The sequence below is a fragment of the Phycodurus eques genome, chromosome 16 (genome assembly GCF_024500275.1).
Source record: "Phycodurus eques isolate BA_2022a chromosome 16, UOR_Pequ_1.1, whole genome shotgun sequence".
Taxonomy (NCBI): Eukaryota; Metazoa; Chordata; class Actinopteri; order Syngnathiformes; family Syngnathidae; genus Phycodurus; species Phycodurus eques.
The window spans coordinates 1,316,911-1,343,074 of NC_084540.1; the positions used below are offsets into that span (position 1 = coordinate 1,316,911).

General features: G+C 45.2%; 2 protein-coding genes across 2 annotated transcripts in view; one reads left to right on the top strand and one right to left on the bottom strand.

The window, feature by feature from the left end:
• The first annotated feature begins 3,046 nt into the window (after positions 1 to 3,046).
• Positions 3,047 to 19,528, top strand: col1a1a (collagen, type I, alpha 1a). Its single transcript, XM_061700338.1, has 49 exons — positions 3,047 to 3,373; positions 4,840 to 5,031; positions 5,211 to 5,236; positions 5,606 to 5,641; positions 6,516 to 6,608; positions 7,574 to 7,642; positions 7,732 to 7,776; positions 8,253 to 8,306; positions 8,393 to 8,446; positions 8,528 to 8,581; positions 8,674 to 8,727; positions 8,805 to 8,858; positions 9,719 to 9,763; positions 9,873 to 9,926; positions 10,019 to 10,063; positions 10,153 to 10,206; positions 10,704 to 10,802; positions 10,894 to 10,938; positions 11,025 to 11,123; positions 11,223 to 11,276; positions 11,379 to 11,486; positions 11,803 to 11,856; positions 11,979 to 12,077; positions 12,167 to 12,220; positions 12,292 to 12,390; positions 12,496 to 12,549; positions 12,635 to 12,688; positions 12,773 to 12,880; positions 12,987 to 13,031; positions 13,261 to 13,359; positions 13,449 to 13,556; positions 13,645 to 13,806; positions 14,008 to 14,061; positions 14,151 to 14,258; positions 14,354 to 14,407; positions 14,511 to 14,564; positions 14,660 to 14,821; positions 15,018 to 15,125; positions 15,246 to 15,353; positions 15,468 to 15,521; positions 16,010 to 16,117; positions 16,253 to 16,306; positions 16,386 to 16,493; positions 16,591 to 16,644; positions 16,730 to 16,837; positions 16,928 to 17,207; positions 17,371 to 17,561; positions 17,654 to 17,896; positions 18,137 to 19,528. The coding sequence occupies exons 1-49, from the start codon at positions 3,292 to 3,294 to the stop codon at positions 18,281 to 18,283; spliced, it is 4,347 nt and encodes a 1,448-aa protein (XP_061556322.1). The 5' UTR covers positions 3,047 to 3,291; the 3' UTR covers positions 18,284 to 19,528.
• Positions 19,529 to 23,517: 3,989 nt separating this feature from the next.
• Positions 23,518 to 26,164, bottom strand: part of smg1 (SMG1 nonsense mediated mRNA decay associated PI3K related kinase) — a 44,756-nt gene continuing 42,109 nt past the window's right edge. Inside the window, 1 exon segment of the mRNA XM_061699985.1 lies at positions 23,518 to 24,809. Within this exon segment, the coding sequence (XP_061555969.1) occupies positions 24,732 to 24,809 (78 nt within the window). The 3' untranslated portion in view covers positions 23,518 to 24,731.

Sequence of the window (26,164 nt, forward strand, 5' to 3'; positions counted from 1 at the left end):
CGCCCGCCTTTGGGAATAACTAATGTCATTTCAATCTTCTTTTGCCTGTTGTGTTGGAATCTCAAACCTTTCCATCACTTTCTCCCCCGTCATCGATTTGCCAGATAAACGTTGAAAATCAATATGTGATTCAATAAATGTAGACCAAATTGATTGTGTATTGTATACACCACTTGGACTTACATAGTCGCCTCGGGACTTGAGGGTGACGACTTGAGAGTTGCTTTGTGACTTTCAAAGCACTGACTTGGTCCCGCCTCTGCGAATAGGAAGACATTTTATAAATCAGGTATGGCATGTGGCGTAACTTTGCAAGGAAGCGTGTTAGACCAGGTTTTTGTAATTTGGCAAATGCGCGCAGCTGGCGTATTTAAACAAAGGTCTACGGCATTGTAGGAGTAAACACAGTCGACTTCGGTCGTGGCCAATCACAGCGGCTTCTCTCATTCCCTTTAAATGCGGCGCAATGACTACGGCGTGGAGACGTCTCTCTGCAGAACGGCGATCCGTGCTCGACTGGAGCATTTTCGCTGCTCTCGGCCGGCGTGGCAACAGACAATGTGAGCGGGTGCCCTCATTAAATACAGAATAAGAGCTACGCTGGCGACTTAAATATGTATCTATCCCCATCCGCGATTGTTCGTCTGCCTCCCAAAGCTGCGTGCCGGTCAGTGGGATGATTTAAAAAAATAAAATAAAATAAAAATAAAATAAAATAAAATAACAATAATAATAATAATAATAATAATAATGCGTTGAATGAATAGATTTCTACAAAGATACAGAGGGTTCGATGGTTCGATGCTCGCTGTTCACATATTTCGGAATGATATACATCTGTCATCCGCGACACGTCCGCGAAGCTCGCGTATCTGTCCGCTTGTGCCCCCATCAAATTCATCCAAATTGCGTCAGACTCGCTGGAGCTAAAGTTCGACGTGGTCTCAGAAGGTGTAAGTTGAGATCGGCATTCTACCACCAAAATGTCACCACGGCGGCCCGCACGTCGAAAGGACACGCGCTCGCTGCGCCGGAACGCCATCTTGGTGCAGGAATTGGCAAACACGCAAAGCGGACCTCGAGATACGCCAAGATAGAGCCAACGATTGCTACGTGAAGGGCATCGTTATAAAAGTATGGATGTTTGTAGCCTTGTTTATTTGAATACGACGTACAGTCACAACAATTTAAAATGGCAGACGCAATGAGAACACGTAGAATTCATGTCTCCTTCCTCCTTCTCTCATGACACTGTTTGGTCCTGTTTGGTACTTGGACAATTATGTAGTTGTTTATTTTGTCTTTATTCTGTCTATCCTTGACGGATTTGAACTCAAACTGTTAAGACGTGATGACGTGTAGACAGCTTTAATATACTGTAAGATGAGAAAATGTGGCATTTACTGTTCAATTGTACTTTTTTGGGACGCTTTAGTTAACCAAGATTGCGTGTTGTCCGATCGTGTTGCTTTGTGACGCTCACACAGCTGAGCGAAGGTCGAATCAGGCAACGATGAGGTGGCACTTTTTGTTCTTCTTCTGCCTGCCTTCTTTCCTCCAGAAAGGCAGATCGCATTCCATCCTCCTCCCAGTAAGTTAAAAAAAAAAAAAAAAGGAACAGGCAGACACATGGATAATGCGAAGGTATCTGCTGTGTGTGAGAGGAGAAGAGAGAGAGAGAGAGAGAGAGAGAGAGAGAGAGAGAGAGGGGGGGGGGGCAGAGAAAGAAAGCGAGGAGGAGGAGTGACTTGGAGAAGTTGTTGGCCAGCTTCAAACTGTGCAACGTGTCTGCTGCCCGTCTCCCTGCAGCTCATCTGCTCCGTCGTAATGTCTGGCTTCCGCTTAATTACAGCTCACCTGAACAAGGTGGTGGTGGGAGGGGGCGAGAAGGAGAAGCCATAAAAAGGGCGTTTCACATTCATCATAATGTTGGCGACGCCCTCAATTTCTGTCTAAACGGGCGGTTTCGCAGTACCTAAAACACACACAAATATCTGCATTTGGTCACAATCAATGAATTTCAGTGGTCTGATTCTCTCGGGTTCAATTGGAAATGTTGCTCGAGCCCGATAGGACTTGAGAAGAGGAATTGAAATATTTGTGGTCCTTATGTGTGTGGACTGATCCGGTCTTCCCACTTAAGTCGCACTACGTCGAGCCGTTAGTCGAATGGAGGAATTTGTACGGCCACGTCACGGTGCTAAGTAGGAAACGATCCATGTTGCTCCGTGAGATAATCCACTCAGTCTTAAACAAGGCTATATTGCGTGAGAAGAAACAATGAATATACTGATATTAGGTAGATAACCTAGATGATCCTAGAAACTTCTTCGAGGCAGATTCCCTAGCAATTCTCTGAACTTTTTCCATGGCGGCTAACTTCAGCCTCTTACTTAAATGGGGATTTGGTTCACTTCAGTCCATATGATCAAGAGGTGACTCGCAACAAACCTCAGAAGAGAAACAGAAGTTTGAGCAACATGATGACCGTTATAAAATGCTTATTTATATTGTTATTTCCAATCATTGAGGATTCCTGGGGCACATTATGATCTCTTAATGTCTGAGTCAAATGAGTGGGTGTTACACATCAGAAAAAAAGATACTCGATCGTCTCCAGACCGGGAAAAACCCAAGATACAGTCCAAAGGATTTCGCATGCACCGGGACTGCAATGTGAGCAGGAGCTTGTCGAGTAAACCAGGATAATGTGAACACTCTTGACTTTCACAAGACGCAACTGAAGTCGATGTGAATCAGGAAGTAGATCGACTCAGAAAGAAAGTCGGGAATAAACTTGCGGCGGCGGCTGCTGGAGGAGGAGGAGGAGATCTTCCTCCAACGAACCGATGCTCTTCAGGATCAGGTTTCCGTCTCTCAACCCCCTTTTCCTCTTCTCCTCTCTTCATCCAAACTTCTGCTGTGGAATTATACAAGGAGGGACCTTCTTTTTTTTCTTCCATTTCTTTCTTTTCATCTGTTTTTTTCCCCTTCTTTTGAGGGAGGGGTCCATTCTTGTCTTCCCTAAACGTGAGCTGCGGCAAAAGGGTAATGAGGGTGCGTCCCAGTCGCTCCAGTCCCAGCGCCTCCCAGTGTGGACTCCCATATAAAAGCCCTGGTGGAAAGTTAGTGTCGGCAGTAGGGAGTTTTCTGCTGGGGTCAGGAGGACTGTGGAACAAGCGGACCCTGCCCAAACACCCGTGTATGAGTGGAGTGTAGCAGAAAGAGAAGACACCCCCAACTTTTTCCTCTCTTGCCTCAAAGAGTCTACATGTCTAGAGGCATCTAGATATGTTCAGCTTTGTGGATTTGCGGCTGGCGCTGCTGCTCAGCGCAGCGGTGCTTCTGGTGAGAGCACAGGCAGAGGACGACCGTAAGTCTCATCATCTCGTCACTGATTTTGTGGAGCTTCTCGAGCGACCTTTTTTTTTTCCATTTTGGAAAATGGATATTTTCTCTTCATGTGGACGTGACGGATTAGATCTAGACAGGGAGGAAGGAAAGCGTTTGCGTTCGATGTGGCAACTTCGATGCACACGTTGTTTCCACGAGAGAGCTAGATGATAGACGCAGGCTAGGGTAAGGTTTGCGTAATGCAACGGGCATCGCAGGGAGGCCCCTCTCTCTTCTCCTTGCATGAGTCTCCCTGCCCCCCGCCCCCACCCTCATGCGTGCAAAGCAAGTCGCAGCAGGTTTTCCGAGCTTTCCTCCAGGCCCGGGGTTCCTAGCATAGACTCCCAGCCAAGCGCGGTTTACCAAATTCAATCATCAGTTGCTTTAGATCACTCGATTGAAATCGGTGTATTTTATAAAAGACGCACACACATTTGCAACGTTCGGTACGCAGATAGGCCTGAAACACGCTCGACCTCCAGTCAGTGTCGCATATTCCTTTACTTCAAGGAGACGTGGCTTCGATATGGGAGACGTTTGATTGATGTGGCAAACTAAACACTGCCTGAGGCCCATTTTTGGAGCCAGCCAGCTGAAGGACGCTGAGACTTTGGGTGGAAAAGGCGGAGGTGAGCAGGCCGAGTCTTGTCTGCAGGAAACATGGGTTCTCATCTTGTGTCCTGTTTGTCCGACTAAAAAGTGAAAAGTCAAAGTTACTCAAGTGTGATTCTCTCTGTAATGTCGACTAAGCTCAGGAAACAAGAACTAAGGAGCATCAATTCAATGCTCCAGATGTGGCTCGTCTTGAGTTCGTCGTAGAACTTGCTGATTGAAGTAGATGAGAGTTGTCAGTCTTACAGCGCCACCTAGCGGCTGCTCTGTGCACCTTGCACGCATCTGGACGCAGCGTTTTCACCCCTTGTGCCCCCCCCCCCCCCCCCCTTTCCTTTTTGGTGCTCTGATTGCAAACACATGTCCTAAAGTGTTTCCAGCAGCTGCTGCCAAGCCCACAGCCTGCCGAATGCTCTGAGATCACCTCTCTGGTATTCTAGGAGATGAATTATACAGTTTTTTGTTTTGCTAAGAAATCAGCGATTTGGTTGAGAAACGTGACGCATTTAAATGTTGCAGTATTGCGGCACTTTCATATTATTATCCATTCAAATCACGCGCTGACATGTTTTTTCCACACTTGCTCCCTCCCACATCGATCATGTTACCTGCATTCTGCTTTGGTTAGCCACATATAGGCATGTAATGATCCTACTATTCAAACTCACTCTCATGAATTTAAAACTAGATACAAATTTGGAGTAGGTACTTACAGTGCTACATTATTATTTCATGGGATACTAGTTGATGAGTTGATTTATTTCCGTTGTTATTTCTTACTGGCACACATGTGGAATGTCTCACCTGCGTGTGCCCCTCTGTCGCCCCCTGCAGTCGCGAGCGGAAGCTGCACCCTAGACGGCCAGGTGTTTGCGGACCGTGATGTCTGGAAACCCGAGCCGTGCCAGATCTGCGTGTGCGACAGCGGCACCGTGATGTGCGATGAGGTCATCTGCGAGGACACAACCGACTGCCCCAACCCCGTCATCCCCCATGACGAGTGCTGCCCCATCTGCCCCGACGACGGTACTACAACCGTCCATTTCTCCCCCCCCAAACATATCCTATACACATTATCTGAATTTTCATTTTTACACTGCAACGACTGTAAAATATGAAATAATTGCTAACAACCTGTAACTAAGCCCCACCCACTATTTACAAAAGAAATGGTGTCAACTAACTTCACATTTGTCTGTCTGCAGGCTACCAGGGTCAATCTCAGGTCGAGGTAAATACTTGATCAAATGATTACATGACTATAATTGGTACATATTGTTCTTCAAAACTATTGATACATCATTTGTGTAAAGCATTACTGTAAATTAAATCATATCTTTTTTGCATATAAAAAACAAATCATAAACAAACAACTTGATTTGAATATTGGTTGTTTTGATTGATGAATGGTTTACATTCATGTACATATCTGTTCTAAAAAAAATGTAAGATAATGTTCATTCATTTACTTACTTACGTTACTGGATTTGATCACATCAATCATATTGTGATGAGTGATTCGTATTATGAGTTCATTGACTTTAGATGTGTCCTTTGCGAAAAAAAAACACACTTTTGTCTTTGATTTCCCCCCTTGAAGGGACCCAAGGGAGAGCGTGGACCAAAAGGAGATAAGGTAAGTGCACTCTCTCGTTCACTTGTCAGCTCTTGTTTTGGTCTCGCGTGCGTGTTCATTGACATCGGAACTGCAGATGTGTTTCCATTTTGTCGTGAAGGCTGAGATAATTCAATGAAATACAAAACTCAGAAGCTGAAGCGGAAAATCCCATTGAGTTGCGTTCAAGTGTTGGCCTCGTTTGCTTTTAAGCCGAGTCGTGTGCTTGAAAAATCACGTGAAAGCTTCGGTGGAAGGTACGGCAAGCATTGTTTTGCTAGAGGAGTTTGTATAGCTTGAATGTCCGTGAATGAATACATGGACGCCGAGCTGAGCTGAAGCCTGGATGTGTTTGAAAGACTGTAGGGGAAATTAGCGGGAGCTAACATTGAATTGTTCAAATAATGTCATTCACAGAAAAATCTCTTGGGTGCTGTATCTGAGTTATTTGTTTATTCCAGTGATTATTTACATCTCTAGAAAGTGCTGGCATTTTGGTTGCTATCGCCATAGATTGGAAAATGCGCATTATGTTTTATTTTGGTGTCATAGTTTTAGTGATTTGTTTTCAGAATACTTGTAATTCTTACTTACACAGTGCAATTGATTTAGGTTGTGGAGATTGTTATGAATACTGCATCCCTGAATTGTTTCTTAACAGTTCTTACCTAGTTCCTGTTTCTCACGGTCACGTGACCCGCATGGTCACACGGTCCCCGTCATTGGCGTCCGATCTCATCGAGGATTATTGTTGTTTTCGTCACAGTAAAGAGAACAAAAAGCTTTCAATCGATAAATGATGAATGGCAGATTGAACAATGAATCTTCCTGCCGTAACAATGTTGTATTTTTAGGTTGACTTTTAAGCCCCTCGTTTTTATCTTCCCCCCTGCAGGGTCCCGTCGGTCCCTCTGGTAACGATGGTATCCCCGGCCAGCCCGGTCTGCCTGGACCTCCCGGCCCCCCTGGATCCCCTGGCCTCGGTGGAGTAAGTCAAGAGTTTTTCTTGATTTTTGTTGTTGTTGATACTTTTGTGTTGAGAGACTATGAATGCAATACTGCAATGTATGCAAGAAGGCCATTTGGCGCTTGTTTACAAATAGTAGAGTCAACATGAAGTAACACGTGTCAGCACCATTTTCTATACTAATCATCATCATCATCATATTATTATTCTTATTATTATTATGGTATTGCACAATCACAGCAAAATAGTGGGAGGTTATGTTAAGTAAAAACAAACCATTAGTCAGTTACACTTGAGACACTATTATCCATTTGTCATGCATCCACTTTTATTCAAGCATAATACTTGCAAACAGTACACAGTCACATTGTGAAGCGGTTGATAAAAAACAGAATTATTATTTTTGTATGTAGAATTTATGTTTAATTGTAATGCTAGGCTAACCCAATTGGTTCGCTCTTCCAATATCGGCACACTTTAATAACGATCACCATGTTCTTCATATCCAAGCCTCGTTAACGGCATGCTGCAAGACTACACTAATATTTATTTTCTTGTACTTGTTTTCTATCAATATTAAGATTTAATGAGATTTCAATAGAAAAAGAGAAACGTGTGACCGCTACAGAGATTTTTGTATCTATTTTCAGATCTATACTGACACACTACACCGTAAAGTTAGGCAATAATGTGAGAAAACAATAGGATGTGGTACGATATCGGTCACACACTTGCCTCATCCAATCTGTAGTTATTTTGTGTGTGTAACGCACTGAATTCATCGAAAACTAGCAAACTGTATGACAATAAACACACAAATGGATTCATGGTAATAACCAATCATTTCTATCCCGATGGACAAGCAGCCATTGGGAAGCAACATTAACATTTGCGTACTGTAAATGTCTGTGCAACTTAATGGCTAGAGTTTGCCATTGGTGTATGTGTGTAAAACATCTAACATGCGTGGCTCAATTGTCTTGCAGAACTTCTCCCCTCAAATGTCTAGCGGTTATGAGGACAAATCTCCTGTCATGCCTGTTCCTGGACCCATGGCGAGTCTTTCACCAACACACACATGCACACTTTTATTCTATCCCAATGGCCACACAGTTCTCTAACCTCACTGATTTCCCGTTTCCAGGGCCCAATGGGACCTCGTGGAGCCCCTGGATCTCCTGGTGCTAGCGTAAGGACACAACTTCCTTCCTCCTTCATATAAAATAATAAAATAAGATATGCACACTAAATGATCAACATAAAAGCCCCACTTCAGTCCATTTCCAAGTGAAACAAAGAATCCCCCGCAACGGGCGGCTCATTTACTAAACATGGTGCATGTTCTGCCTTTGACTACCTTTAGTTCCTTTTGGGTATAAAACAGAACAATGATAGTATATAGTGTTGATATGGCAACTGCAGTAAACACGCATGTCATCTATAAGCAAACAAAACAGCATGCGGCTAACACTAAGCAAACACAATTGTTGTATGTCATACATCTTTTGCTGTGAATTCCAAAGCCATGCTTTGTTATTGCCATGAACACACCACACCTCTTGATGTCAAGACAATTGACATTAGCTGAAGTGGCTACACTGTGATTGCAGTATAAAACGTGTGTATTACAGCCCTGTTAACAGTGCTTTTGTATCCTCTGCTCAGGGCCCTCAGGGATTCACCGGTCCCCCCGGTGAGTCTGGAGAGGCCGGACCTGCTGTGAGTACTACAAATACGGCAACCAAAACGAATGTGACTTGACGACGCACTTCTGACTTTTGATGCGTAATCGTTGTTCTCTGCAGGGAGCCATGGGACAGCGCGGACCCGCCGGCCCCACTGGCAAGAACGGAGAGGACGTAAGTCGCCCGAATCTCGTCTCGAGTCGCCTCGCTTCATCGTGCGTCACTTCAACATTTTCCGACTTCTTTTAACACCAGGGTGAATCTGGCAAGCCGGGTCGTGGTGGTGAGCGCGGACCCGCCGGCGCTCAGGTAAGTCACCGGTGCCAACGCACCTCACGTGAATGACATCGGGTCAGCAAAAGAGGCGCGTTAACAAGCTCTCGACATCCTTCGTGCCGCAGGGAGCTCGCGGTTTCCCCGGAACCCCCGGTCTGCCCGGCATCAAGGGACACAGAGTGAGTACAAAAACTCAGCAAAATTCAAACCGATTTTCTTGATTCCACTTGACGTGTAAATCTTTGCTTGTCCTCAGGGATTCAGTGGTCTGGATGGTGCCAAGGGAGACTCTGGCCCCGCTGGACCTAAGGTAAATGCCTATCCGATTGCTGGCTCGCACGGAAACACGCTATCGGGTTGGAAGTCTTGACGACGCTTGAGTTTTCATTTTGCTGCAATTTTGGATGAACTGTTCCAAAGCGCTTGAAATTGCAGCTATTGCTTTCACAACCAATGCCTGACTTAACTGTAGACAAAGGTAGTGAATTCACCTGCACGAGGCATTGAATTTTTAATCACTAATGATTGTTTTTGTACAGTATTTATACTGACAGTATATATATATATAATGATACATCCCATTATATTTCATTAAAACAGGACTAACTGTCATTACCTTCGTAGCCCAAATGGTTCGGTAAAATCACATTTTCTGCTCTCCTGCCGATAGTGAGGAGCAGAGCACTGCGTTTGGTGTAACTACCTTGCGCTATAAAATGGCTACTGTGACAAAGGAAAAAGATTCTTTTGAGTATGTTTATATTTGTATCCTATAAAGGCATAAAAGGTATTTTGGGAAAAGCTTGAAACTTGATCTGAAAGTACTTGAATTTGAGCTTAGAGAAGAGAAAAGATGTCATGGTGAACATACAGTATGACAATGGAGAGATTTAGCGTTTACCATTTTGTAAACCAATGCAGACTTACAATCAGACAGCCCTAAAGAAGGCAAGTAGAAATACATATCGTATTTGTATCCGTAATAGGAAAGGAAGAGTCTGTTATACCAACCGCAATGTGGTAGTAGTACTGTATTGGTATTAGTAGCAGTTATGGAAGGGTTTGATGTAAGGTCGTCTGTAATTTCACTTGATTTTAGCCACAGTAACAACATATTGGAAATTGCACTTTCAAACATACATTGTCTACCCAACCTGTGTTTGACTCTAGGGAGAGACTGGAAATGCTGGTGAGAACGGAACTCCTGGTGCTATGGTGAGCTAAAAAAAAAAATATATATATATATATATATATATATATATTGGATTCTCTTCCAGATGTTGCCAAGTCACACGGATTAAATCCCAATTTTCTCGACTTTCAGGGACCCCGCGGTCTGCCTGGTGAGAGAGGTCGCGCTGGCCCTGCTGGAGCTGCTGTGAGTCCCTGCACCTTTTCTTTTACGCGATCGTTCAATCAATTGATCACAGCGCAAGATTGGAGCCAAACTCGCTTATCGTTGTGCTGCAGGGTGCTCGTGGTAACGACGGTGCCGCCGGAGCCGGCGGACCTCCCGTAAGTGTGCATTTTAAATCCGACTCTCCAATTGGATTGTCTGTCCCGCACATTTGTCTGAATATGATGGATTTATTGTTTCTCTTCAGGGTCCCACTGGCCCCGCTGGACCTCCTGGATTCCCCGGTGGCCCTGGAGCCAAGGTACAAACACAACACTTTGTACCTGGTTCATTTCATTCTCCTTAGGAGAGGTAGTTTTTAGATTTTTAGGAAGTTGCAGAGCTGGGTGACATTGGAAGGGGTGCAGATAGCTTGTTGTTGAGGGGTTTTGCATTTGGTTGACAGAAGAGTTAAAGAAAAAAAAAAAAAATATATATATATATATATATATATATATATTGGATTTGTATGATATTACCATGTGCTGAGAGATCATGTTACTCATAATGCATCTATTAGCTTTTATATAAAGATTTAAATTGTGGCAACTTTGGGGAAATATCAGCTGTGCCTTTTGAGAAATGCTACTGTATTTTGTGTATATTTGCACCCTCTTGATACTTGAGAATATGTATTATTGATCATTTCATTGTAATTATGATAGCTCTTCAATCAGGTCTCATCATATGGTTTGGGTTTAAGTTGAAGATGAGATTTTTTTTGGAGCGTATTTTCTAATCACATTACGCCCTTTTCAGGGTGAGTCTGGAACTCAGGGTGCTCGTGGACCCGAGGGCCCCGGTGGAGCCCGTGGTGAGCCCGGTAATCCTGGACCCGCTGGTGCTGCCGGAGCTTCTGTAAGTAAAAAAAACAAATCCCTCTATGATGGTCTTGGACCTAAAAGAGTCCAAAAAAAAGACTTTTTGATTTTTTTTTTCATCCGTTCAGGGTAACCCTGGAGCTGATGGAGCTGCTGGAGCTAAGGGACTCCCTGTAAGTAAGCGATGTGATGCTAGAGGCGCTAATAACGTGCTGCTGAGACTCAGATCTGATAGTAAAGCATGCGCTGCCCCCTGCAGGGTGCTGCTGGAGTTGCTGGAGCTCCCGGATTCCCCGGACCCCGTGGACCTTCAGGACCCCAAGGTGCTGCTGGTGCCCCCGGACCCAAGGGTAACACTGTGAGTAAAGCGCTTGCAAAACAGATGATGATCACTCTTGATTATTGTTTATTTGTTTTCAGTCTTGTTTTCTTATGTTTGCTCATTTGTTTGTCTCAGGGTGAGGCCGGTGGCCCCGGAAGCAAGGGAGAGCCTGGTGCCAAGGGAGAGGCTGTAAGTTCACCACCATCAACCTGTTTGCATCTCATCGAAGCACACGCAAGTACCGGATGTAATGGGCTCACTCAAATTTGTCCGTGCATTTTTATCATACAGGGTGCACCTGGAGTTGCAGGACCTTCAGGATCTTCTGGTGAGGAGGGCAAGAGAGGATCCAGAGGAGAGCCCGGTCCCGTTGGAGGCCGTGGAGTTCCTGGCGAGCGCGTAAGCATCATAGCAAAATTTCAAATGGATCACAATCGTGTATGATGTCCTTATACCTAATCACAGGGTATGTGGGAATAGTACCCAACAAACACAGGGAACATCAAAATATTGCACAGGAATACCACCATCATTGAATATCATATGTACTATATACACAAACATTCTAGTGCCCCCTGCAGGTAATTAATAAAAAGGCCTCCTGTAACTTAATGAACAAAACAACATCTATAATTAACAAATACACAAAGCCATTCATTTCTAGTTTGGATTAACCTAACTTAAAAATGTAAGCTTTGTTTGTTCCGCTCTACAGGGTGGAACTGGCGGTCGTGGTTTCCCTGGTGCTGATGGCGCTTCTGGACTCAAAGTAAGTAAAACACATAAACAATTAATACACAGCGTTTTTACTCACTACTGTCAATATGGTTTGTTTTCTGTTGAAGTCATTTGTTTGTGTTCAAATATTTGTTGTCCCCCTGACAATCTTAGGGTGCTACTGGTGAGCGCGGTGCCCCTGGTGTTGCTGGACCTAAAGGTTCCACTGGTGAGTCCGGCCGCACTGGTGAGGCTGGTTTGCCCGGAGCTAAGGTAAGACGTTGCTGCTAGTTATTTATTATACACGAAAAGATTTCTTTACTGCCCGTGTCATCATCTGAACATATGTGTTTGACCTTTAGGGTATGACTGGCAGCCCTGGCAGCCCTGGACCCGATGGCAAGATGGGAGCTACTGTAAGTTCACATTTTAATACACTCAGTCTTTGAATTGAGTGCACAATGATGGAATGAATATACTACATCAGGGTGCCCCCGGACAAGATGGCCGCCCTGGACCCCCTGGCTCAGTTGGAGGCAGAGGCCAGCCTGGTGTCATGGGATTCCCCGGACCCAAGGGAGCCGCTGTAAGTACCGAGTCATACCAACTTGATCAGATGCATGAAATTATCTGGATCATTGTTGAGATGTCTCTTATAATTGACTTTTTTTCCCCCACCACTTGTCGATAGGGCGATGCTGGAAAGTCCGGTGAGAGAGGAGTGATGGGACCTACTGGCCCTGTTGTAAGTTCTCTGTGACACTCTCTTCGGTCCTTGTTATATATAGAAGCTAGCTAGACACGCAAAAACAACATCTTTGGTTATTTAGGGTGCCGCTGGAAAGGACGGTGAGGTTGGCGCTCAGGGACCTGCCGGAGCTAACGTAAGTAGATGCACACCTTAACCGAAGTTCCGAAGGGGACCTGCTCAATCTTGGTTCTAACGTTCCTTCCTTTGCCCTTCTCAGGGACCTGCTGGTGAGAGAGGTGAGCAAGGACCTGCCGGACCTCCAGGATTCCAGGGACTTCCAGGACCCCAGGGTGCCATTGGTGAGACTGGCAAGTCCGGAGAGCAGGTGCAGAATTAATTTAGTCTGATCACTCTTTGAGGCAGTATAATTAAAATATATATATATATTTTTTTTTAATGGACTAACGAATTTAACTCTTTCTGTAATTCAGGGTGTGCCCGGAGAGGCTGGAGTCACAGGAGTTGCTGGTTCTAGAGTAAGTCACAATCACCAATACCTGACAACAGGCTGTAATGGCTGGGATGTTTTATGTGTAAAACCAAAACTAGCGCACTGAGGACATTCTGGACTCTCTGTTGGCCGAATGTTGCCTTTTGGATTAGATTTGCCCAAAGCCCTGTAAATCCAACCAATCGGAAAATAGCCCATATTAAATTTAGCTACAGCTGAGCATGTCCTAACTTTGTGCTACCCCTCTACTTCAGGGTGACAGAGGTTTCCCCGGTGAGCGTGGTGCCCCTGGTGCCATCGGACCTAATGGTGCCCGTGGATCCCCTGGATCTGCTGGAAACGAGGGTTCTAAGGTAATCTTGGCAGAGGTTGAAGCATGTTTTTGACTCTGCCTTGAGTAATTATTCTATTTAATCATTTAATGTCCTTCTATCTATTTTAGGGAGATGCTGGAGCACCTGGTTCCCCCGGAGCTCAGGGCCCACCTGGACTGCAGGGAATGCCTGGTGAGCGTGGTGCCGGCGGTCTTCCAGGACTGAGAGGAGATAGAGTGAGTTGTCACACCACCATCAGATTCCACCTATAGAAAGCTCCAGTTGTATCAGAATCTCATGCACGATTATTTCTCTCATTTCCAGGGTGAGCAAGGACTTAAGGGCACTGATGGAGCTCCTGGCAAAGATGGTCCTCGTGGTATGGGTGGCGCTATTGGACTTCCCGGACCTGCTGGAGCCACCGGAGACAAGGGAGAGAGTGGCCCCGCTGGACCTGTTGGATCTGCTGGAGCCCGTGGAGGCCCTGTGAGTCACCTCTTGTCTTCATCCCTCTAATGAAACAGTGCCGCCTCTCGTCCAACTCTCCCTTTGACATCATTAGACATGCTGATGTACTAATTCTCTCTAGCCCATCCAAGAGCAGAAGAAGCTTCAGTTCATCATCTTCTCATACCTCTGTCATCTTCTTCTTCTAAAGTTCTGTAACCTTCTCTTCCTCTTTCATAGGGTGAGCGTGGAGAGGCAGGACCACCTGGACCTGCTGGATTTGCTGGACCTCCTGTAAGTTCATAAATAGTCTGGCTTCCCTCACAGACATGTCCTGTTGTTTGAATCCTCAACCTAACCTTTTCCTCATCACCAACTTTTAGGGTGCTGATGGTCTTGTTGGTGCTAAGGGAGAGGCTGGTAACAATGGTGCTAAGGGTGATGCTGGTGCTCCTGGTCCTTCTGGACCCACTGGTGCCCCTGGACCCCAGGTTTATAAGCCAAAACCATCAATCATCATTGTATTGGATGCCCGTTATTACCGTAGTTTTCCCATGCTGAACAACTGTGTACTGGGTTCATTCAGGGTCCCGTTGGAAACACTGGCCCCAAGGGAGGTCGCGGACCTGCTGGATCTCCTGTGAGTTAGAATTGTTACTGTTCTGAGGCCTTCGCATCATCCTCATCCGTAAAATTCACATTTACTTTTGCCCTTCTAATGAACCATATTTGTACTTACCAAGGGTGCTACTGGCTTCCCTGGTGCTGCTGGCAGAGTTGGACCACCTGGCCCCTCTGTAAGTCTATAGTGAATGTTAGCACATCAATGTGACAGCATGTCGGGTGCTGCAGAACCTTACGGATAAGTGTAATCTATTTTTGTTTTGAAAAGGGCAATGCTGGACCTCCTGGCCCTTCTGGACCCGGTGGAAAGGAAGGACCCAAAGGAAACCGCGGTGACACCGGACCTGCTGGTCGCCCTGGTGAAGTTGGAGCTGCTGGAGTCCCTGGTCCTGCTGGTGAGAAGGGTAGCCCTGGTGCCGATGGTGCTCCTGTAAGTTATTTTCACTTTACCATAAAACCTACACCGCAAAATCATGACCGTAATAAGGCCCCCAACTTACAACTTCCTATTCGATTTTTACTAACCTTGCTCGCAAGTATTAAGCATAATTTCGAGTCTATGTGCTGGTGATTTCTTCCACCCCACACCTGCCTGTCTAACACTTAACCTCTGCAATCTTTTGCAGGGTAGTGCTGGTATTTCTGGACCTCAGGGTATCAGTGGACAGCGTGGTATTGTCGGTCTGTCTGGAATGAGAGGAGAGAGAGGTTTCCCCGGCCTGCCTGGACCTTCTGTAAGCTCATACTATTATTTAGTCCCAAAGTTAACAAGACATCATTCTTTCAGAGAGGATCCAGTTAGAAAGGCTATTAGGCTATTGTAACTGATTGCACAATTGACATGTCACCCACAGGGAGAGTCCGGAAAGCAGGGAGCTGCTGGCCCCGCTGGTGAGCGTGGACCTCCTGGACCAATGGGACCCCCTGGACTGGCTGGACCCGCTGGAGAGACCGGACGTGAGGTATGACAAGAAAGTAGTACTTGTACACTTAAGTTGTTTGTCAAACTCCCGTGTGTATGCATGTCAGTGCTTTGACAGTATAACACAGTTGATCTGTCTTGTGTCTCTGTTTAGGGTTCCCCTGGTAATGAGGGATCTGCTGGCCGTGATGGACCTGCTGGACCCAAGGTGAGCTCAGAGGACATCGCTACAAACAATATGTGCTGGCAATCGGAAAGCAATTGGATAGCGCGACTCACAACAGCGGACTGCGACGACCCAAGTTGCAAGCCGACCATTTGCATCATCACATACATAGCTACTTTAAGCTAACCACAGCTCAATTCCCAATTGGTGAGACCTTCATATTCATTCATTTGATTGGGACGCAATCCAGAGTGTACCCTGCCTCTTACTCTTTAAAATGCTTTTAATCTTGTAAAGCACATTGAGTTACCTTGTGTATGACATGCACTATATAAATAAATTTGCCTTGCCTTGCTTTGACCTAAGTCAGCAGGGATAGGCCATGGCTCCCCTCTGTCACTGAACAAGATACTGTATATGGTACAAAATGTCCAACAGTTCTAATACTACAGAATGGTGAAATATTTCAGCACGTCTGCAGATTTGTTTGAAAGAGAGAGTAACTGAGATGATCATGTGGAACAATTTAGGGAGTCCGTGGAGAGTCTGGCCCTGCTGGAGCTCCTGGTGCCCCCGGATCCCCTGGTGCCCCTGGACCTGTCGGACCTGCTGGAAAGAACGGTGACCGCGGAGAGACTGTGAGTGAAAAGTGTCTTTCACATCAACTTAATGCTATGTTTGTAGACAATGATTTTATATTACTGAAGTTGGGAAATAAAAATATATGAATGTGAAGTATGTTGCTGCATGACAGCTAATTTGGTATATTCCAGGGAGCTGCTGGCCCTGCTGGCCCTGCTGGTCCTGCTGGATCTCGTGGCCCCGCTGTAAGTAGCATGATGAGCACGAGCAATCGAGCTCTACAATGGAAACAGAGATCAGGTGAATCATGTCATCTCCTCATAGGGAGCCGCTGGACTTCGTGGAGACAAGGGAGAGAACGGTGAGACTGGTGAGAGAGGCTTGAAGGGACACAGAGGATTCACTGGCATGCAGGGAGCACCTGGACCCACCGTATGTTACTCAACACTCAAATGCCACACATTTGTTTGTGTAGCGTGGAAAATTACACATTCAGGTCTTAACTAATGCTTTCTTTGTACACCCATAGGGTCATGCTGGAGAGCCAGGACCTGCTGGTGTTGCTGGACCCGCTGGACCTAGAGTGAGTTAACACACAGAAGAAACTTTGTTTTGTGTTATACTTTTTCCTTTAGGAGATTTAAGGTTGTCTTTCTCGCTTTCCACAGGGAGCTTCTGGAGCTGCTGGTTCTCATGGTAAGGATGGTATGACTGGCCTTCCTGGTCCCAGTGGACCTCCTGGACCTCGTGGACGCTCTGGCGAGATGGGACCTTCTGTAAGGCTCACTTAACGTTGCGTTCTACAGTAGATGCACCACCAAACCTGTATTAACGCAGCATTCTGCACCCCTTGTTTTGCTTTTTAGGGTCCTCCCGGACCTCCCGGAGCTCCCGGAGCACCAGGCGCCCCTGGTAGCGGATTTGACCTCGGTTTCCTTGCCCAGCCCCAGGAGAAGGCTCCCGATCCCTTCCGTATGTACCGCGCTGATGACGCTAACGTTCTGCGTGACCGCGACCTGGAGGTGGACAGCACTCTGAAGACCCTGAGCCAGCAGATTGAGCAGATCCGCAGCCCCGACGGAAGTCGCAAGAACCCTGCCAGAACCTGCCGCGACCTCAAGATGTGCCACCCAGACTGGAAGAACGGTGAGTCTCTCTATCACAGCTTATTCAAAAGGTAGTAATGGTGTTCGTGGCCCAGACAGACACACAGACAGACTTAGATTAGACTTGAGTGGATAATGCTGTGTTGTGGCTGTTAAAATATGAGATGGATTTCTGACAACTTCTTGTACCCCTCCATCTTCAGGAGAGTACTGGATTGACCCTGACCAGGGCTGCACTCAGGATGCCATCAAGGTCTACTGCAACATGGAAACCGGAGAGACCTGTGTGTCCCCGACTCAGCGTGAGGTTGCCATGAAGAACTGGTACGTCAGCAAGAACATCAAGGAGAAGAAGCACGTCTGGTTTGGCGAGGCAATGAACGAGGGCTTCCAGGTAAAACGCATTCAATCCAACAAGGCCCTTCGTCTCGTTTGATTATCTAGCATAATGCATACGAAGCCCTCTGCTCTCTGCTTTCACCAAAGTTCGAGTACGGCAGCGAGGGCTCTCTGCCAGAAGATGTCAACATCCAGATGACCTTCCTGCGTCTCATGTCAACTGAGGCTTCCCAGAACATCACATACCACTGCAAGAACAGCATCTCCTACATGGATGCTGCCACTGGCAACCTGAAGAAGGCTGTGATCCTCCAGGGCTCCAACGAGATTGAGATCAGAGCTGAGGGCAACAGCCGCTTCACCTACAGTGTCCTCGAGGATGGCTGCACGGTGAGCACATTTGTTTGGAACCGTGGCTCTTTATAGGGAAAAGAACCTTATTTGCGAAAGCCACCACATTCCCACAAGAATTCTCCTACCTAATGAACCCAGAAAGGGAGTGAGAAATAACAGTCCAGGAGTGGCTGCTGATGATGTCCAAATATACTGTACATATTTCTACTGTGGCTTTGTTGTATTTCCCCACACGTCCTGATACTGATCCTATCCATGTCTTTTCTCTCCTTGCAGTCACACACCGGTACATGGGGCAAGACAGTCATTGAGTACAAGACATCGAAAACATCTCGCCTGCCCATCATTGACATCGCTCCTATGGATGTTGGTGCTCCAGACCAAGAGTTTGGCCTTGAAGTTGGACCTGTCTGTTTCTTGTAAAAAAAGAAATCTGGACTTGAATATGTTGTGGTGCGTGAGTGTGTGTGTTTTATTTTTTTCTAGCAACCATCCCTCTTAAAAAAAGAAAAAGCCACCAAAACATTTTTCTGATCTGGCCCCCTTTTACTCATCCTCCTGCGATTCTATACGACCGTTGTTCCAATGGTCTACCATGCCTAAAACCTGCACTTCAACAAAGATGGCAGTGATGCGGCAATGCTCGCATCGTCGTGCTTGGGACCACTACTTTTTTTTGGGTTTGTTTCTGACTCTGTTTTTGTCTTGTTTTTACCATCACCAACACCAAGGATCCCATAGAGAAGATTTTCACTGGCAACAAGAAAATAATATATGCTTCTGTAAAGTGTCAAAAATTGACTCCCCCCTCTTCAACCAAGCCCATCCAGGCCTCTCTGGAGTTTACAGAAACACACAGGTGACTTTTGTATTTTTATACACCCGCCCTGCGGTGAGAGGAATGAAAGGACAGTCCCGACAGACAGAACCCGATTGCTTTGTACCACGTTTCAGGTGTTGATGAATAAACGGTGAAACTGACAGCCATGTTTGTCTTTGTTGTTGTGCCACCCGCTCTCCACCTGCCCAAAACCACGTTCTGTTTTGCTGTTGTGGCGACTCTCTTGTTTGTTCCGTTTGTCTTCGAAAGTCACATTAAAACCACCAGCAGAGAAACATGGCTTTAAAACTTGTTTTTCTTTTCAAGAACATCCTATGGCTACCTCAAAAAAGCTTGAAAGAAGTGTGTTTGCCTGCGGTCAGTGGAGTCATTGAGGCACTTTAGTCAAAACAAAACAGGTGCTCTTCTCTTGTTTAGGGTCCCTGACATCCACTTTGTCTCTTCTGTTCTTTACTATTGAGCTCAGTGATGTGACAGAGGCCTTTTTTGGTGCTAAAATGAAACCACCTAAAATGAAACCTTCTCTTTTTCAGTTTTGTATTTCTGTTCTCAACCCCCCTGCTCATGTAAATCAAGCAAATTCTTCAAAAGCCTTCCCCTCCTTCACCCTCATCAAAACATCGAAACCTCTGTTGTCATTTGTTTCTTGTTTTCTGGAGGTGGGTTTTCTCAGACCAAAAAAAAATTGAAATGCACAGAAAGAGAGCCATCGAGAGAAAGAAACATTCATTGGGAGGAACACCACAAAGATCTGTACCTATTTTGTATATGTATAATAATTTGAGATGTTTTTAATTATTTGAATGCTGAAATAAAGCATGTTAAGTGGTCGTACAATGAATCCTGCCTTCACTGTCTCACTGACTGCCCGTGCAGGACTGATCTCGAACGTTGACACCTTTTTAGAATGCTTTGAAGGAAAGAGAAATAGATGCGATCACACAACGTCTCCCCCCAAAGATGTTGTACTGCAGCATATTTGAGCACGCTAAAACTACTGCTGGCTTTACTACTGCATGGTTGTGCAACAGGGCGACATACTTTGTAAATGCAACTCTTAACATATTCTCTACAGTACTTAGCTGAATCATTGCAAACCTCTTTTATGTCCCATACTTTTTTCCTCATTCTAATGACAACAGTCACTCTCGATCGTGAAGCAGCCTACCTCTCCGATGGTGCTGTGAGGTCCCAATATTGATCTGAGGGTATAAAATCCATTGATCCAAAAAAAAAAAAAAAAGATTGAATCCACCAAGAGATCAGAGTGAGAGCAAATTTCTTGGTTCGTATCCATAAGCGGTAATCCAGAGTAGCTACATCACACAGCTCCAGCAGCAAAACTGAGAGACTGCCCGGGTAAAGCCACAGTGCAAGCCGTGGGCATCACAAAGAGGCTGATTGTCCACCTCGAGAGTGCAGCAGCCTCGCACTCCCTGCGAAGCTCCTCTGAAGAATATGGGTCTGTATTCGAGGCATTGAGAGAGGAATGTCCACCTCTTCGGTTTCCAACACAGGAGAGGCTGTGTTTGAAGAGAAACCCCTCGGATGGCCTGTGTGAATGCATTCGGCTTGAACATTAGAAATGCACTGATGCACTGGGCGAAGGGAAGGAAAACATCAACAATATTGACCATATACATATAATAATCTATATGCCAATGGTGACAGCAGAGAACTTCCCTTCACATATATTCTAGTAAGGTAGCGGTAGCCGTGGGCTTGCGACCAAGTGGTAACGATTCCCGCCTGACTCTATGGGGGACCCCGGTTCGACCAGCAAAAAATATCAGCTTTGTCAGGTGTGAACAGACAGAGCTACAGAGGATGCGGTGATGGACCACCCCCCCTGAAACTAGGCTGCGTAGCCCCATGCTCCAGTGTGCAGCAAATAGTGGGAGTTTGCTGTGTTCACAAATGCAATGGGCAAATTTCAGGAATATTAATTTGAAACAAAGATGATTGTTCTTCTTAATGCAGTGTGAAGAAGACAATCTGATCTGATCCTTTTTATAAACCGCTTCGCATCAGGGTACCATTTACCCAACAAGTGCATGCATGTCTCTGTATTTTGTGGATATTATTATTTGAAATTTCATAAGGGCTCGTGGGCATGGGGGGGACAGAAAATGTCCTCTATATTTTGATGTAGAGGCACACAAAAAGTGCCGCACCTTTTGAGTTTAGGTTGGAGGGGTTCAGGACACACTATTTACAAATCTATGTCTGTGTAGCTAGTGTGACCTGATTTACACCGCAGCTGCGGTTAACTTTAATTCGGAAACTCAATCGGAGAACAATCGTTGCCTGCTGCGTTGGATAGCCTATCGTATCCCTAACAGTCTTGATAAGTGATTCCTACAGTGGATTGCATTTTCATCCACTTTCCATACTGCTTATCCTCACTAGGGTGGCGGAACTATGGAAGTTGATGCAAATGATTTGTTTTCACGGGTCACATGAAATGATGTGGCCCCCGGCTGGGCCTTGCGTTTGACACCCGTGATCTAGAGAGACATGGAATTATTCTAACTGTAATGGGTGTCTCCAAATCAAGGTTGACTGAACTAGCCATACCGTACCATGTGATGTAACGTAACGGACGGAAAGGGGAACACTCAAATAGAGCAGGGAAAGAGAACCTGCGCTAAATATCACTGAGACCGAACGGTCACATATAACACCATATCTTTGCTCCGAAACACTGTCTCGCGTTTGGAGAGAACATTGTTGACAGAACACTTTTAGGTTCTTTATCACATTCAAAATCAAGAAAAAAACATCTAAGTAGTACAGCCATGTTGACGCCAGTGCAGGGCAGTCAAGGTAGACCATGCACTCACTCACGTGTTCTGCCCAAAAGTGATTTCTCTTTGAAAAAATATTGTGAGGATTTAACAGCCAACCAACACGAAGTGCAACTCACAAATATCATCAGAATTATATCAAAAATGGCTGGATGGATGGATACTATATTTGTCCTGCATTCCCCAAATCATTCAGCCTCCTCACTTTGCAGTGAAGGGCAGTTCACTCTGCTTTGTTGAAGGAGCCCGTCCTGCGCTTAATTGTCCAATACACGTTTGCAACACTATTAAAGATGTTAAATATATCCATGACTTTGGGGGACAGAAATTTGAGTGACTCCTCATGCACTTTAAACAAATTATCAATGGCTCTCGTGAAGAGAAAAATTGCTGTTTTTGCTGTACTTCGAGAACTTGGCAGCATCTCACATTAACTTCAGTTCCAAGCATGCATTGCGCCACCTGTACTTTGTTGAGTATGTGTGTCTTAATTAAATAAATGAGTACTTGATCAATTCTTAACTGTCATCTTAAATTTGTGTTGCACTTTGTTTGCATGAAACCCTGATTGGGTTATATCCCAGTCAGTTCCATTGTACGCTTAACTAAGCTAAGCTGAACTAAGTGTTACCTTGCGTCTGACCAAATATAGCCATTTGTCTTTTATGACTGATCAGCACCACAAAACAATGTTGGCTGACAACATTTCTAAGCAAACTAGATACATATGTTTGCCTTTAAATGTGTTGAATATACACTATTTTGCCAAAGGTATTTGCTCACCTGCCTTGACTCACATCTGATTTAAGTGCTATCCCATTCTAAATCCACGTAGCTTATGACGTTGGTCTACCCTTTGCAGCTATAACAGCTTCAACTCTTGTGGGAAGGCTTTCAACAAGGTTTAGGAGTGAGTTCATGAGAATATTTGCCCATTCTTCGAGGAGCATATTTGTGAGATCACACACTGATGTTGGACAAGAAGGCCTGACTCACTGTCCACTCAAAATCAACCCAAAATGTGTTCTTTTGGGGTGAGGGAAGGACTCTGTCCAGGCCAGTCAAGTTCATCCATACCAAATTATGTCATCCGTGCCTTTATGGACCTTGCTTTGTGCACTGGTGCACACACATGTTGGAACAGGAAGGGGTAAACCCCAAACTGCTTGACTGTCCAAAATCTCTTGGTATGCTGAAGCATTCAGAGGTCCTTTCACTGGAGCTCAGGGGCTAATATTTTGGACTTTTACAACTTTCTGGGAACAGCTTGGAGATGGCCCATTCCTGTTCCAACATGACTGCGCATCAGTGCACAAATCAAGGTTCATAAAGACACAGATGAGTTTATGTGGATGAACTTGACTGGCCTGCACAATCCTGACCACAACCCTATAGAACACTTTTGGATGAATTAGAGCAGTGAGTGAGAGTCAGGCTTTCTTGTCCAACATCAGCGTGTAACCTCACAAATGCACTTCTGGGAAAATGGTTTTTAAACTCCCATAAGCACACTCCTAAACCTTGTGGAAAACCGTCCCAGAAGAGTTGAAGCTGTTATAACTGCAGAGGGTGAACCGATGCCATATTACTTAAATTCATGTGAGTCAAGGCAGGTGAGCAACTACTTTTGTCAATATAGTGTATAAAGTGCTTCCTATTCTTAATGATATTCCTGATGGAGACGGCCCGGTCGGTGGAAGCGGTACAAGGCAAAGTGTGCCATCTAGAGGTAAATGGAGCTATTACAACTTAAAACTAATCAGGTATAGCAGTTGAAAACGTTTAGAATCACCCCCCCCACCCCCAAAAAAAAAAGTCAAGGAGGAATTATGTCAAGAGGGTGGGTGAAATGGACACGGCCTGTTCACAGATACGCAATGAGGTAAACGACTCATACCACCTCCCAGCAATGACTGACTAGTGACAAATCCTGGTCTTCTTTGTTTTTTTCCCCCCCTCATTTGTTTTTGTATGTTGTTATAAGGAGTAAAAAGTTGGGGGAAATGGTTTACACTTTTCATTTTGCTTTTTTGCTTTCTGCTCAGTGGCTAATTGGTTAATTTGAGTTACTGGGGAAAAAAAAGACATGAATTCAACATTTATTTAGAGTCAAACAAAGAGAGTAAAATCTTTAAGAAAACATTTTCACCATCACCCAAAAGCATCATATCTCCCACTAAAAATGTAAAACTAGAAAGTCCAGATGAATAAAATACAATCATTAGGGCTAAGGTAGTTGCGACTAATAAGGAAAGTAAGAACTTCTACGTCGGCTAGTCAAAAAAGGCAGCAACAGTCTACACTTGGTTATTTGTAAAGAAGAGTCAATATGTTACAAAGCACAACACAGACTAAGTAAGATGCACACAGAAGAAATATTTCATGGAGGTTATGTCTCCTCTAAATAAATTCACACTTTCCTGTCACGTGTGACTTGGTGCTTCAGCTTGACATACAAAAGCACAAAGGACCATCCCGACGAGCAAATCACTCCGAATAACAATCTTTTATTTGGTCAAGTCTAATGATGGTTTGATCAATCAAAGAACAGTTTGATTATCAATTTCCCCTCCCATTTCAGTCTTCAGAAGAATTCTGAGGAACCTTCATTCTTTTTATTCCGGCCCAACTGGCCCACAGGCCATCAATATCACATACCCGTTGAGGCAGAGTTTCAAGAGAACAGGGGGTGGAGGGGGCTACGCCAACAAGCCATTGATGAGCTTTGAGCCCTCGGTGAAGTCCCACCCACAGCCTGATGGCGGTGTACTTCAGAGGGAAACGGCTCACTTCCTGCTTCATCCTGAACTCAGGCGAAGTTGAACAAGCTCAACAGGATGCAGTGATGTTTGGGGTGCAACTTGATAGTGGGCTGCAAAGGTAAGGGGGGGAAGGTATCTCCCAGGTGACGGCGAGGAGGCGTTTGCCCTCCTTCCCGCCCCTCCCCCGACCCGGCGCAGCTTTGCCTGGTCGGGGCCCAGAAAAGGAGGTGGGGCGGCAGACCCACTATGCGTTGCGTTGGCCCGCCTATGTTTGCGGGAGTGGGGGGGCTAGCCCGGTACGGGTGCCCAGGAGGTCGGGAGGGCGGGCTAAGCTTCCGCTTTCCATTTTCCTCCTCGCAGTGTAGCCTGGTACTGCTGTTCCGACACCCAAGACCCGCTGGACTCTAGTGGATCTCTAACCCGTCACTGGACCAAAGACATGAATGACGCTGGTGCCGTGTTCACACCCAGGCGGTCCAGCCCTCGTACAGCTGGGCTAGGTTGTCCATGTTTGTGGCGTCCTTGATGACAAAGTCCACCTGTAAGCAAACAGTTGGAAACCAGTTTAATTTGGATCTCTTTCATAGCTTCCAATGCCAGAACTCGGATGTTTTCTTCAACCTACATTGAACCACATACATCATGGTTCATGGTTGGGCGCGACCGATGGATCGGCTGCCTGATTTAATAGGCCTATTATGGCCCTTTTCAAATGGGCCAAAATCATCGGCAAATCTCACGATTTTTGTTTTTTTCTCCCATTTATATTTTTTAAGGCACATGCTTTTTCCCATAGAAATGATCACCCCAAACTCTTATTATAATGGTAGAGCAGGTACAGCAATAATGGATTAGATAACATTGTTAAACTAAATGTATTCTTAAATATCAGTTATTCCTTGTAGCGCAGCACAAAGTTCAGTACAGTACAATGAAGTGCATACAGTCATAGACTAAAGCATTAGATTTTAACAAGCGATGCCTTATTAGGCTTTGCTAACTACGTGCGCTACTAAGTGTGTATTGATTGGGAGGTCACTCTACTCACTATACACAAAAACTAAAGTCACAACAACAACATAAACCAACTTGAATTGTGATTCAACTAACCACTGGTCATATAAACATACACATTTGTATATACAAATACATATAATACATTTTAATCTCAGATCTTCGGGCGAGGATCTTCTGGTTGTTTCGAAGTCGAGGCTTAAAACTATATGTGATCGCCCTTCGACTTTGGAAGGACCAGGCCGAGGACCTGAGCTGCGCAAATTCAGTGGCATCTTTGAAATCACTTCTTAAAACGCACTTTTACAGAATGACTTTCATGTGATGTCGTCTACTCCCCCATTTTTATTTTTGTATTTTTCCTGAATTCATGCATATTTTTTGTCTCCGGTAGTTGGAGCCGCTCTAGTACGACAACAGACAGTCAATGAATTGCCAGAGAGTCCCTTTGAGCGCACAGCTATGCTTTGAGCAACAGAGACGTTAAAGTTAGTAGGGGCAAAGGGCGCATTCGATGTTTGTGGACAGCACGGAAACCGTCAATATCAAAGATGCATGTTCTGTATTGATAGCACGCGCTTTGGCATTGACAAAAACGTAAGCCTTGTGAAAATTGTTTGAGAAACGAGCAATTTCCGACTTATTTCATGTACATACACTGCTTTTGATGGAAACGTTGCCCCCCCCCCTCGGTCCCCCCAATGTGGCCGGCACATTGGTTAGCCAGGCTGTTACGACTCGATGTCATATCACAATATATTGACACATTTTTCCTCGCAGTTGAAGCGCTTGTGTATGCTAACTGCATACTGGTAAACTGGTATGTCATCGGTTTCATTTGTTTACGAGACCACCGCTTTAACTCAAGTTCAATTACAAC